This window comes from Chiloscyllium punctatum, chromosome 22 (assembly GCF_047496795.1).
Source record: "Chiloscyllium punctatum isolate Juve2018m chromosome 22, sChiPun1.3, whole genome shotgun sequence".
NCBI lineage: Eukaryota > Metazoa > Chordata > Chondrichthyes > Orectolobiformes > Hemiscylliidae > Chiloscyllium > Chiloscyllium punctatum.
In genome coordinates, this window is record NC_092760.1 from 24,295,134 (window position 1) to 24,309,359 (window position 14,226).

At 42.4% G+C, this 14,226-nt stretch overlaps 1 protein-coding gene across 1 annotated transcript in view; it reads left to right on the top strand.

Annotated features, from left to right (window-relative positions):
- Nucleotides 1-12,512, top strand: part of slc39a13 (solute carrier family 39 member 13) — a 61,862-nt gene extending 49,350 nt beyond the window's left edge. Inside the window, exons 8-10 of the mRNA XM_072591895.1 lie at nucleotides 5,934-6,066; nucleotides 7,268-7,367; nucleotides 10,755-12,512. Of these exons, the coding sequence (XP_072447996.1) occupies nucleotides 5,934-6,066; nucleotides 7,268-7,367; nucleotides 10,755-10,827 (306 nt within the window). The 3' untranslated portion in view covers nucleotides 10,828-12,512. The remainder of the gene's footprint in view (nucleotides 1-5,933; nucleotides 6,067-7,267; nucleotides 7,368-10,754) is intronic.
- The last annotated feature ends 1,714 nt before the right edge of the window (nucleotides 12,513-14,226 follow it).

Consider the following 14,226-nt stretch of genomic DNA (forward strand, 5'->3'; position numbering starts at 1 on the left):
TGGGTTGGGGATATCAATGTCTTGCAGTAAATGGTTCAGTCGAATGATTTGTGATTGGTCTGGCTGTGACTTAGAGTAATAGAGTCATAGAGATGTACAGCATGGAAGCAGACCCTTCGGTTCAACCCGTCCATGCCGACCAGATGTCCCAACCCAATCTAGTCCCACCTGCCTGCACCTGGCCCATATCCCTCCAAACCCTACTTTTTTGTCATTTATATAAATGGTTTGGATGCGAGCATAAGAGGTATAGTTAGTAAGTTTGCAGATGACATCAAAATTGGAGGTGGCGAACTACTTTGGGGCTAGCAACCATAATTCTATTAGTTTTCAAATAGTGATGGAAAAAGATAGACCGGATCTAAAAGTTGAAGTTCTAAATTGGAGGAAGGCCAATTTTGACAGTATTAGGCAAGAACTTTCAAAAGTTGATGTGGATGTTTACAGGTAGAGTTAAAAAATGTGAAGCCTTTAAAAATGAGATAGCGAGAGTCCAGTTAGGGTGAAGGGCAAGACTGCTAGGTATTGGGAATGCTGGATGATTGGAGAAATTTGAGATTTTGATCAAGAATAAGAAGGAAGCATATATCAGGTATAGACAGCAGAAATCGAGTGATTCTCTAGAAGAGTATAAAAGCAGTTAGGAGTATACTTAAGAGGCAAATCAGGAGGGCGAAAAGGGAACATGAGATAGCTTTGACAAATAGGGTTAAGGAGAATCCAAAGGGATTCTACAAATACGTTAAGGACAAAAGGGTAACTAGGGAGAGAATAGGGCCCCTCAAAGATCAGCAAGGCAGCCTTTGTGTGGAACTGCCGGAAATGGGGCAGATACAAAGTGATTATTTTTCATCAGTAATTACTGTGGAGAAGGACCCAGAAGATGCAGAATGTGGAGAAATAGGTGGTGACATCTTGAAAAATGTTTACAGTGGAGAAGAATGTGGAAGATAAAGAATGTGGGGAAATAAATAGCGACATCTTGAGAAACGTTCATATTTCAGAGGAGATGCTGGATGGCTTAAATCCCCAGTACCTGATCAGGTGTACCCTAGAACTCTGTGGGAAGCGAGGGAAGAGATTGCTGGGCCCCTTGCTGAGATATTTGTATCATTGATAGCCACAGGCAAGGTGCTAGAAAACTGGAGGTTGGCTAATGTGGTGCCACTATTTAAGAGTGCTGGTAAGGAAAAGCCAGGGAAGTATAGACCAGTAAACTTGACATTGATGGTGGGCAAGTTGTTGGAGGAAATATTGAGGGATAGCTTTACATGTATTTGGAAAGGCAAGGACTGATTAAGGATAGTCTTTTCTCTGGGCTGGGGGAGTCCAAAACTAGAGGACGTAGGTTTGAGGTGAGGGTGGAAAGTTTTGAAAGGGACCAAAGGGGCAACATTTTCACACAGAGGATGGTGTGTGTATGGAATGAGCTGCCAGAGGAAGTGGTGGAGGTTGATACAATTACAATATTTAAAAATGCATCTGAATAGAGATATGAGCAGGAATGGTTTAGAAGGAAATGGCCCAAATACTGACAAATGGGACCAGATTAATATAGGATATCTGGTTGGCATGGATGAGTTAGACTGAAGGGACATGGAACATGAAGACGTAGCTAAGCAATCCTACATCAAACAGATCTGCCATATGTTGTGTTGTGAATGGTAGTGAGCAATTAAACAAAGAATGGGTGAATGACCTTTCCTAAGTATTCCCATCCTCAATGATCAGGAGGGCCAGCACATCAGTGCAAAGGTCAAAACTGAAGCATTTTCAGCTAGAAATTGGGGTGCCCCTGAAATCCTCACGATCAAAGATGTTAGTTTTTGGCCAATTTGATTCGCTGCATGTGATGTCCAGCACTTTAAGTAGTTCTTAGACATTACAAAAACTATGGCCCTGACAACATCAGATCCACCTAACAATTCCACAGATGTACACTGCCTATGAAAACTAGGACAAATCCCATCTAACCAAATCAAGAACGCTGACTTTTTTATGATTTGCCATAAATACTCCGATCCAACATTGGCTATAATCTTGGTCAGCAAAAACCTGAATTCCAGAGGTGAGTGGAAGAGTGAAAGTGATAGCCATTAGCATTTAAACCAATGGCATTAAGAGCTGAGTAGCCCTGGCAGAACCCAAACTGACAGTGCGCATATTACTCATGATCAGTGCAATTTGATTACTCTATCTTTCACCACTTGCTAATAATTGAGGGTAGATTGATAGAGCAGTAATTGGCTAGGTTGAATTTGTCCTACTGTGTATAGAAACTGAACGATTTTCCATGTTGCTGGGTAGATGACAATGTTGTAATTATTTGGAATAGCTTGGCCAGGGACACGGTTAGTTCTGGAGCAAAAGCCTTTTAATGCCCACAGCATTTGCAATACCCAGTGTTTTCTTGACAACTAGTGGAGTGAATTGAATTGTCTGAAGACTGGCATCTGTGATACTGGTGACCTCTGGAAGAACCTGAGATGGATCATGCACTTGGCACTTCATGGCTGACAACTGCTTCAGACTTGTCTTTTCCTCTGTGCTGAGCTGGGCTGCACAGTATTGATGATATTAGCTATTAAATTACGAGGTTCACCACCGCCTTCCTGGGGCAAATAGGATGGGAAACAAATGATGAATTTGATAGTGAAGCCCACATTCCATGGTGGAATAATTTTTAAAAATCCCGGTGGACTTTAATAGAGTCATAGAGATGTACAGCACAGAAATAGACCCTTTGGCCAACTTGTCCATGCCAACCCGATCCCAACCTAATCTAGTTCCATTTGCCAGCACTTGGCCCATATCCCTCTAAATCCTTCCTATTCATCTACCCATCCAAATGCCTTTTAAATGCTGTAACTGCACCAGCCTCCACCACTTCCTCTGGCAACTCGTTCCACACACACACACACCACCCTCTGCGTGAAAATGTTATCCTTTGGGTCCCTTTTATATTTTACCCCTCTCACCCTAAACTTATGCCCTCTAGTTCTGACCTCCCCTCATGATTTTATAAACCTCTATGAGGTCACCTCACAGCCTCCGACACTCCAGCAAAAACAGTCCCAGCCTATTTAGTGTCCCGCTCAAATCCTCCAACCCTGGCAACATCCTTGTGAATCTTTTCCAAACCATTTCGAGTTTCACAACATCCTTCTGATAGGAGGGAGACCAGAATTGCACGCAATATTCCAAAAGTGGCATAACCAATGTCCTGTACAGATGCAACATGACTTCCCAACTCCTATACTCCATGCTGTGACCAATAAAGGAAACCTACCAAACACCTCCTTTACTATCCTATCCACCTGCAACTTGACTTTCAAGGTTTTTTTGCTCAGCAACACTCCCCAGGACCTTACCATTAAATGTATAAGTCTTGCTGTAATTTGCTTTTCCAAAGTGTAGCATGTCGCATTTATCTAAATTAAACTCCATCTGCCACTCCTCAGCCCATTGGCCCAGCTGATCAAGATTCTGTTGTACTCTGAGGTAACCTTTGGCGCTGTCCACTACATCTCCAATTTTCGTGTCATCTGTAAACTTGCTAACTAAAGCTCCTATGTTTACATCCAAGTCATTTATATAAATGACGAAAATCAGTGGACCTTGTGGCACACTACTGGTCACAGGCTTCCAGTCTGAAAAGCAACCCTCCATCATCACCCTCTGTCTTCTACCTTCGAGTTAATTCTGTATCCAAATGGCTATTTCTCCCTGTATTCCATGAGATCTAACTTTGCTAATCAGTCTCCCATGAGGAACCTTGCCATACACCTGACTGAAGTCCATATAGATCATGTTTACTGCTCATGTTTACTGCCCTCATCAATTCTCTTTTTTTGCTGGCTTTTCCTTCTCACCTTTCTTAAACAGTGGCACCACATTACCCAACCTTCAGTCTTCTGGCACCTGACTTGTGACTGTCGATGATACAAATATCTCAGCAAGGGGCCCAGCAATCATTTCACTAGCTTCCCACAAAGCTCTAGGGTACACCTGATCAGGTCCTGGGGATTTATCCACTTTTATGCATTTCAAGACATTCAGCACCAACACCTCTGTAATATGGACATTTTTCAAGATGTCACCATCTATTTCCCCACATTCAATATCTTCCATGTCCTCCTTTACAGTAAGCATTGATGCAAAATACTCATTCAGAATCTTCCCCAATCTGCTGTGGCTCCACACACAGGCTGCCTTGCTGATCTTTAAGGGGGCCTATTCTCTCCCTAGTTACCCTTTTGTCCTTAATATATTTATAAAAAACCTTTTGGATTCTCCTTAATCCTATTTGCTAAAGCTATATCCTGTTCCTTTTTGCCCTCCTGGCAGCTGCCCTCGCAAGTGTATTCCTACTGCCTTTATACTTTTTTGAGGATTCATTCGATCTTTCCTGTCTATACCTAACACTTGTTTCCTCCTTTTACTTAACCCAAACCTAGATTTCTTTAGTCATCCAGAATTCCCTATAACTATCAACCTTTCCTTTCACCCAAACAGGAATATACTGCCTCTGGACACTCGTTATCTCATTTCTGAAAGCTTCCCGTTTTCCAGCCACCCCTTTACCTGTGAACATTTGCCCCCCAGTCAGCTTTTGAAAGTTCTTGCCTAATACCATCAAAATTAGCTTTCCTCCAATTTAGAACTTCAACTTTTAGATCCGGTCTATTCTCTTCCATTAATTATTTTAAAACTAATAGAATTATGGTTGCTGGCCCCAAAGTGCTCCCCCGCAGACACCTCAGTCACCTGCCCTGCCTTATTTTCCAAGAGTAGGTCAAGTTTTGCACCTTCTATAGTAGATACATCCACATACTGAATCAGAAAAGGTTCTTGTACACAACTAACAAATTCCTCTCCATCTAAACCCTTAACGCAATGACAGTCCCAGTTTATGTTTGGTAAGTTAAAATTCCCTATCGTAACAATCTTATTATTCTTATGGGTAACTGTAAACTCCTTACAAATTTGTTTCTCAACTTCCCACTGACTATTAGTGGATCTATAATACAATCCCAATAAGGTGATCATCCCTGTCTTATTTCTCAGTTCTACCCAAATAACATCCCTGGATGTATTTCTGGGAATATGCTCCCTAAGTACAGCTATAATGTTATCCCTTATCAAGAACGCCACACCTCCTCCTCTTTCGCCTCCCACCCCCCCACCCCGCCCCATGTATCCTTCCTGTAGCATTTGTATCCTGGAACCTTAAGCTGCCAGTCCTTTCAATCCCTGAGCCACATCTCTGTAATTGCTATGATATCCCAGTCCCATGTTCCTAACCTTGCCCTGAGTTCATCTGCATTCCATGTTAGGCCTGTTGCATTGAAATAAATCAGTTTAATTTATCAGTCCTACCTTGTTCTTTGCTTTATTTCTGCCTGCCCTGACTGCTTGACTTCCTCCTTTTCTCAATTGTACCAGTCTCTAATTGATCTCTTTCCTCACTGTTGCTCTGCCCCCTCCCCCCACCTTACTCGTTTAAATCCTGAGCAGCTCGAGCAAATCTCCCTGCCAGTACATTAGTCCCCTTCCAATTCAGGTGCAATCACCTCTCAATGTACAGGTCACTTTGACCCCAAAAGAGATTCCAATGATTCAAAAATGTGAGTCCTTCTCCCCTGCACCAGCTCTTCTTCAGCTGTTCCATGCTGTCAATCATTTTGAACTGGAGATTGAAGATGCAAGCCGTGACATTCCAATGAATAAGTAATAACATTAAAGGAAGTACGTGTAAGTCATTGCTTCACCTGGAAAAGTTTTTACAACGGGTATGCCTGTACATTCACAGGAACTACCTGTCAGCGGTTTTCTTGTGCCTCATTGTTTTGACCAGAAATGAATTCTCATTCCACTGTACAAAATGGCTACTAGTAGGCCTGACATAACTGTTTCATTGTATTAATCCACAGGTTGGAGACTTTGCCATCCTGCTCAGGGCAGGTTTTGATCGGTGGAGTGCAGCGAAAATGCAGTTGACAACTGCATTTGGAGGAGTGTTGGGGGCATGCTTTGCCATGTGTGCAGAGTCTCCAGAAGGAGCAGGTACTGTTTAATTTTCTGAATGTAAGTTAGGCATTGACAGTATTGTTGGGGGAAAGGAGACAAGAGTCTGAATATTTCTCTTTTTGTTGTTTTTAAAATAGGCCCAACCAGAAGTGTACTTTTCTTCTTTTTTTACCACACTCTCTCACACCATCCTCACCCTTATTTCCCTCTTCTCTCTCTACATTTCTCCTCCGATCCCATTTCCCACTGCTTGCAAACATACTCTCCTTCTTCACTGTTTTCCCCAACCAACAGATCTTTTACCTACCACCTCCCCCTCTGTCTCCTTCACCCCAATCCATCTCAATCTCAATCTTGGTTCCCATCTAACCTCGCCCCTCCCTCTGAGGTCTCTTCAATGCATGCACACCATCTCACTGGGTCCTTTTCCCTGACCCAAATACTGACTTTGGGTCCTCTCCACATGTGCCCCACATCTCCATTTCTTCTTGGATTCTGTCACTGTTCCATATCTCCTCCAGTTGAGCCTTCCGCATTTCCCCTGCTTCCTCCCTCTGTGTCCTGTTCCCTTCCTCCACCAACTTCTGGGACCTCTCCTCCAATCTCATGTTAGTCAGGGTTCTCTCCATTCCCAATCTCTCTAAGTTCTCTTTGTGCAGTTGCCTTTATTGCATGTGTACACCATGTTTATCCTCTCCCTTCTATAACCCTATCCACCCCTCCCTCTCTGAATCACCACATGCCCATACCCAGCCACTCCTATCTGTCCTCCCTATTCTTTCCCTCTGTCCATTCCATCCCTTCCCCCTCTGCTTCCTCCCTCCTGTTTCTTCCCTGTCATCCTTTCCTCCTTATCACCCTCCTCTCTGACCACTCCCATACCCTCTCCCTTTCTGAACTTCCCCATCTTCTCTGACTTCCCTACCCGTCTATCTCTGACCCTCTGCCCCTTCCTCTCTGACTTCCCATGTCCCTCCTCTCTCTGCACCTACCTGCCTCTCAAAGTTGGTTGCAGCCTGCTGCCTCCTTTTGGTCATTTACATGTGGCTATGGAGTTTTATGGTGCACTTGTAGTGTTTCTATCTCTGAGGCCTGGGTTCAAGTATAATGCTATCTCTGAAGAGATTGGTTAAAAATATCTACATATATTCATTAATACATTGAATTCTAAGGTATGGTCAGTGACTCAACAACATATCTCTATAATTCTAATGCATCTAACTCTGAAATCTTTCAGGGGACAGTGTAGCTTGGATTCTACCATTTACTTCAGGTGGATTTCTGTACATTGCTCTGGTTTCTGTGGTACCTGACCTCCTTCAAGAAAAGGATGTGTGGTAAGGAACCATTCTGCATAGATTCTGGAAATGTTGGGCAGAGGGATAATGTTAAACTTGCTTCTTCCTTTCTATTAGAAAATTAAATGAGCTTAGTGATCCTCATGCATAATGTTAATAGTGGCCATGGATGTTTGCCAAGCTACTACCTCAGTGACAATGCTATTTTGTAATGGTGCTGGAACCACACCTGGAATGTGTACTTCTACAAATAATGTCTGAGCTAATTGTTGATATAATTAGTTAGTTAGTAACTTGAAGCAACCCACAGGCATCTAAAACTCTTACTTGACATCTTCATGACTGTAGGTTATTGCAGACTCTTATTTATCAGTCAATTGTGGTTGGACAAACCTTGTGGCAGTTTGAGAAACAAAGCAATCAAATTGTCTGAAGCTCAGGAGATTCTCTGCAGGTCAGGCTGAGGAACTGAAAGTGATGCAGTTGAGGGATGACTTTGCCAGTTTGAATGTAGCGCACAGAGAAATATAGATATGAAGAGTTTTAATATAGGCTTTTAATGTAGACTTGTGTCTACATTTGACTGTCATGAAGCAGTTTAATCCTTTGACTCCATAATGCTGACATAGAGGACAGCATTCAATTATCCTGGCCTCTTGGCAAAGCTGAACTCTTGAACTCCCATGGACTGGAGGAATGAGCTGAGGCAGATTGATTTTGCTTAGGGATGCATGAAAGGATGGGTATATTAAGTGGGATTGTGGACTTTAGTGTGCAGTTACTTGGTTGCTTTGCAGTGAATAGGCAATGCTGACTGAGTCTCCAAGAACAGCTCCAATGCCATCTTCTATTTTCTCATGTCAGGCAGAGATTGATCACCTGCAAACCTGACTCTGTGTGCCCCACATGTAGTTCTGTTGCCTCTTTATTGCATTTCAGTAGATATGTAGCAGCCTGCTTGTTGCTGGAGACTCACCTTCTCTGAGGACAGAGCTGAAAATGTGTTGCTGGAAAAGCGCAGCAGGTCAGGAATCCTGAAGAAGGGCTGATGCCCGAAACGTCGATTCTCCTGTTCCTTGGATGCTACCTGACCGGCACGAGCTTTTCCAACAACACATTTTCAGCTCTGATCTCCAGCATCTGCAGTCCTCACTTTCTCCAGGGTAAAATGTGAGACTAGCTGAGAGAACAGCTAGTTATTGAAGGAGTACAGCAAAGGTTCACAGGCTGATTCCCAGGATGGCAGGACTGACATACAAGGAACGACTGAATCAATTGGGCTTATATTTGCTCGAATTTGGAAGAATGAGGGACGATCTCATAGAAACATATAAAATCCTGATGGCACTGGACAGGCCAGATGCAGGAAGATTGTTCCCAATATGGGCAAGTTCAGAACTAGGAGTCACAGTCTAAGAATAAGGGGTAAGCCATTCAGAACTGAGATGAAGAAGAATTTTTTTACTTAGGGTTGTGAACCTGTGGAATTCTCTCCCACAGGATGCTGTTGGTACCAGGGTGGCATGGTGGCTCAGTGGTTAGCACAACAGCCTCACAGCGCCAGGGACCTAGGTTCGATTCCAGCCTCTGGCGACTGTCTGTGTGGAGTTTGTGCATTCTTCCTATGTCTGCGTGGGTTTCCTCCCACAATCCAAAGGTGTGTAGGTCAGGTGTATTGGCCATGCTAAATTATCCATAGTGTTAGGTGCATAAGTCAGAGGGAAATTAGTCTGGGTGGGTTGTTCTTCAGAGGGTCGGTGTGGGTTTGTTGTGCCAAAGGGCCTGTTTCCACACAGTAGGGAATCTATTTTAATCTAATCTAATCTAATCTAATCAAATATATTCAGGAGGGAAGTAGACATAGCCCTCGCAGCTAAAGGGATCAAGGGGTATGGGGAGAGGGTGGGAATGGGATACTAAGATTGCATGATCAGCCAGGATCGTATTGAATAGTCGCGCAGGCTTGAAGGGCCAATTGGCCTAATGCTACACCAATCTGCTGTTTCTGCGTTTCATTTTCAGCCTCTCCACCATCCTTATATATGGCTGTGAAAGTCTGATCATGTTTTAATTCATAATTATATGTTTTGTAGTCTCCCCCAAGTTCCAGGTACTAGTAGACCCAGAGATCAGGTATAAAAATGGGACAATGTATATATGATTCACTAAGGTCAACTCTTCAAAGGTTGGGGGTGAGTTACAAAAATAGAATATGCTGGAAATGTTCCATAGTTCAGTCAGTATCTGTCGAGAGGGAAATAGTAATTCTGGTTGATGGTCTCAATGTTAGAGCCATTGTAATGAAGTGTTGACTCTGTCTTTGTCTTTGTCCCCACATATTGGCAGATGTGCTGAATATTTCCACCACTTTTTGTATTTACTTCAGATTGCCGGAACCTGCAAAACTTTGCATTTGTTTTAGATTCTGAATATGTTGTCCAAGTGTCCTGGTCACAACAAACATCATAATGGGAAATTATCTGTTTAGTGCTTCTGTTTGAGGAAATATTTCCATAAGTGTCTACATTTCAAAAATGTTTCATTAGCTTCCCAATGCTTTGGGAACCCGTCATCATGAATGTTATGCCAGTGTGGGATTGTCTTTTCGTACAATGATACTGTATCTGCCCTGGGAGTGTTTGATGGAAACAGTATAGAGGGAGCTTTACTCTGGATCTAACCTCATGCTGTAGCTGTGCTGGTTTTGTTTGACAGCTACACTGTAGAAGGAGCTTTAAGCAACCTATCTATACATGACATAATTGGTCCTGACATAGCATTTCCCACCCAAAGCATAACTTTATTTTTCCATGAATTTACATTGATTCACACACAAAAGGAGGGATTTGGAATGTTTGAAAATCCTAAGATGACCTTTAGTGAGTCCAAATCCACTGCTTACTTGTGAATTTGTGAAGAATCATTTGATTAAGATTTGTATTCATGTAGCTCCTTATTCTCTGGATATCCCAAAGTGCTTCACAAGTACTGTATTCTACTTTGAAGTGTAGTCGCTGCTATGCAGGCCTAGTCATGGAGGTTTGCTTTGATCTGATGAAGGAGCGTCGCTCCGAAAGCTAGTGTGCTTCCCATTAAACCTGTTGGACTATGACCTGGTGTGAGATTTTTAACTTTGTACACCCCAGTCCAACACCGGCCATCTCCAAATCTGTGGGATTTAACCTAATCTGTTGTTTGTGCCTTGGCTGCGAGCTTGGCTATGGATTGTCCTCTGTGTTAAAATAAGCTGAGATGTAACCTCTGTGTTGAGGCCCACAATGATTTCTCTGCATCAGCTATCAAAGCAGTCGATAATTGTGAAGAAAGAAGTGGAGTTCTGACAGGTAGGGAATTGTGCGCATTTCATTTGTACTCGACAGATTCTCTTTTAATTTGCTGCAATTTTGACCTCTGATTATGTTGCAGGAACTCTGTGTGTCAGGTGTTATTGTTGTGCTGTGGGATTGGAGTCATGATGCTGGTCTCTGCTATTGTTTAACTGAGGCCCTGGATTATCCTGGATCAGTAGGCTGTTTCAGTATCACCGAAAAAAAGATAACTTGCAGCCAGCTTTCTTCAGGCCATTGATCAGCAAAATGAACTACTGTACCATTGTCATTCTTCCCCCACCCCATGTCTCCTGGAAACTGAGTTTGGTCACGGAGACTTGCTAAATGACTCGTAACCGGCAGTAAAATGCTGAACCAAAGAAAAATGCAATAAGCCAGATGTTGCACAACTAGGAACAGCCACTACATAAATTGATGGTGCTTCACTGTCAGACAGCGAACTCCTCAGCTTACGTTATGAGTCAAGTTGTTGCTTCATTATAAGTGCTCAGCCATGTTGATTTTCAGATTTGCACAGACTGGCCCTTACATCACACTTTTTATTCAAAAGTAGCATAGGAAATGTTGACAGGTGAACCTTGCCAATTGCTGTTACATTGTTAACATGAGATTGTAATCTGGAGTTTGCCATTGCTTTTTGACACAGGTCAGACATCAATAGCTAAAAGCACTGTGATGCTGCAGTAAATACTGTTGCTGCAGTGCTTCCACTTGGATAGGTCTGCCCGAATCTATACCATGCCAAAGTCAAACATCCAAAGTCAGTGTGGAAGTGTACTGGAGTCGTCAGGGGTCAGTAAGCTCCCCCCAGAACAATATCATCAATAATAGTTGTCATTTTGTCCTGATAACATCAGGATTAATGACTCCCTTTTCAATTATATTACTAGAATGTAAACAGCAATAAACCCAAGAGGAACTGACTCGAACTGTCAATTTCCCACTGGCTCTCTCCAAATACCCCCCAAAAGCTATCAGTTTGCCGTATATCCCCCTGATCTCATTTGCCAAACATTGCCTCGTTTCCTTGATCTTGTTCACAAACACTGTCTGTCAGGCCATCTTGACCCTAATTGCCAAAAACTATGTGTCTGACCCCCTCAATCCTATTCCCCAAACACTGTCTGACCCCTTCAATCCTGTTCTCCAAAAACTGTCTGTCTAACCCCCTCGATATTAGTCTTCAAACACTACACACCTGACCCCCCCCAATCCTATTTCCCATATGTTATCTGAGTCCCTCGATCGTGTGTCTGTCATATCCTACTTGCCAAATTATTACTTGTCACCAAGATTTCTACACTTCTTGTAATCAGATTGCACATGACATATGATAATAGTATTTGCGGCGGTTAGATAGCAAAACCAAAAGCAATGTGCAGTTTCCCAGATCATTTGGGGTTTACAACCATAACTATGCTTTTGGTGTGTGGCATCTGCCCATTTACTACAGTGCAATAACTATGCCATCTGCAAAATCAAACCTTTTTGCTCGGCACTGCCATACTAATGGAATCAGTTACTGTGTTAGGAAGTAAAGACATTCCTCAGTCTGTGTGCTCAGATGAGGGCTATGGACCGACTGTTAGTACCAGCTGTTAGTGTTATTGGTGCTGTCTGCTCCAGTGTGAGGCTGTTGCTCATTGCACGCGACTGAGATCTTCAGCACCTCACAGCTATATACAGACCTAGCGATAAAATGAAGCTCTCTGCACTTTCTCCTATCTCCAGGCACAGATTTTATTTTCCTCATTCTTTTTAAAAATTTTATGTATTTTCATTTTACTTGTAAATATTTAGCATGAAATATTTAATAAAATATGCATATTCAGTTTGTCATGTATGTGTGTCTGATTTAAACCCAGAGCTGAAAGATCAAAGCTCATGTATGGGGAGATTCAACCCCTCTAGATTTTGATGTTAGTGTCTGTGTGCAGTCTGTCAGTATTTCAGTTGCCAGATTGAATTGGCCTTATGTACATGCCAAGACAGAGCCAAGACAGATTTGAGTACAGTGAGACTGGTGTGCATTACCCCTTATGCCTTTCAGTCTTGGACTCCTGGTTTATTGTGACCTCAGCCACAGCTGTAGATAGATTTCCATCCACATTGTATATGGAGACGCTGGGTGTCAAGACTTGTACTGTACAGGAGGCGATCCTGGAGCTCTTTACCGGTTTCTGCAAGTGCTGCATTTATAGCACCAGCATGAACTATGTTCCCACTTCCTTTTAAGCCACTGAATAAACTTCAACAGCATTTCAATGACCATATGACAATCCTGAAATCATGTATAATAATTATCTACATGTTGTCTTTACAATTTTTTTTCATTCTTGAAGTTTTATTTGCTGAAGTTTCCCGTCATCGACCTCTGTTCAGCCTCAACTGGAGAACTACATCCAGCTCGGGGCACCATACTTTATAACAGCTTCACATCCTGCCTAGAGCATATAGAAAAGGTTCATGAAGCACAACAATGAGAAGCTTCAGTAAATTGGAGGAACAGGGGCTGCTTTGCTTGAGGGACACAGGCTAAACGCAGAAAATTGGGACTCTTCAGTTCATGAAACCTGGTCAGCATGGAGGAGTGGAGTTGAAGGGCCTGTTTCCATGCTGTATATGTCTATAACTCTATAACAGAATGATAAGAGGAGATTTAATGGAGGCTTTTAAAATCATGAGGACTTTGACAAGGTAAATCGGGAGAAACTCATCCCAATGATGGAGAAATGAAGAATAATGTACAAAAGACTTAAAGCAGTGGCGACATGAGGAATAACATTTTCACACAAGTATTTGAGATTTGGATGCATTTCCTAAGAGTGTGGCCAAGGCAGATTTCATTCAGACATTTCAGAAGGAACTGGGTAATGATATAAAAAGGAAGAAAATGCAGGACTGTGTGGAGAAGGTGGTGACAAGTTTGTTTTAATAAAGCTCAGGATGATGTATGTTTTATTAACCACTACCTCACTGCCCTAGCACCTTCATTAATTTGTGCACATATACACCCAGGATCCTCTGCTCTTGCAGTCCCTTTTGGCTTACACCAGGCAATGTATTGTACTTTTTAATTGTTCCTTAGCTTCAGCTGATTAAATTCTACTCCCTAACCCCTTTGGGACTTCCTTCTCTCTTCAGCATGGTGATATTCTCTTTAATCAACACTGTCATCCTGTCCTGCTACCTTTCCTGAACACTTTATATTCAAGAACACACTGTGTGGTCCTATCCTTGGTTGAGTTGGGTCTCTGTTCAGCCACAACACCACCTGTAACCCACCAATTGTATTGAAATGCACTCTGTACACTCATTTACATTCTTACTAACTCCAATTTAAACTTTATTACATCTCGTTTACTTTCAACACCTTAGTATTTCTTATTCTATCTCCCAGTATTCTTTGCACTTGGTATTCCTCTCAAATGTTACATTTTTGTTCCTAAATAGAGCCTCATTCCTTGTGGGACATTTGTGCTGTTGAGGAGGGTTTAAACTAGTGATTCACAGGGGGCACAAAAGATCTAATGGCATATTTTGAAGAC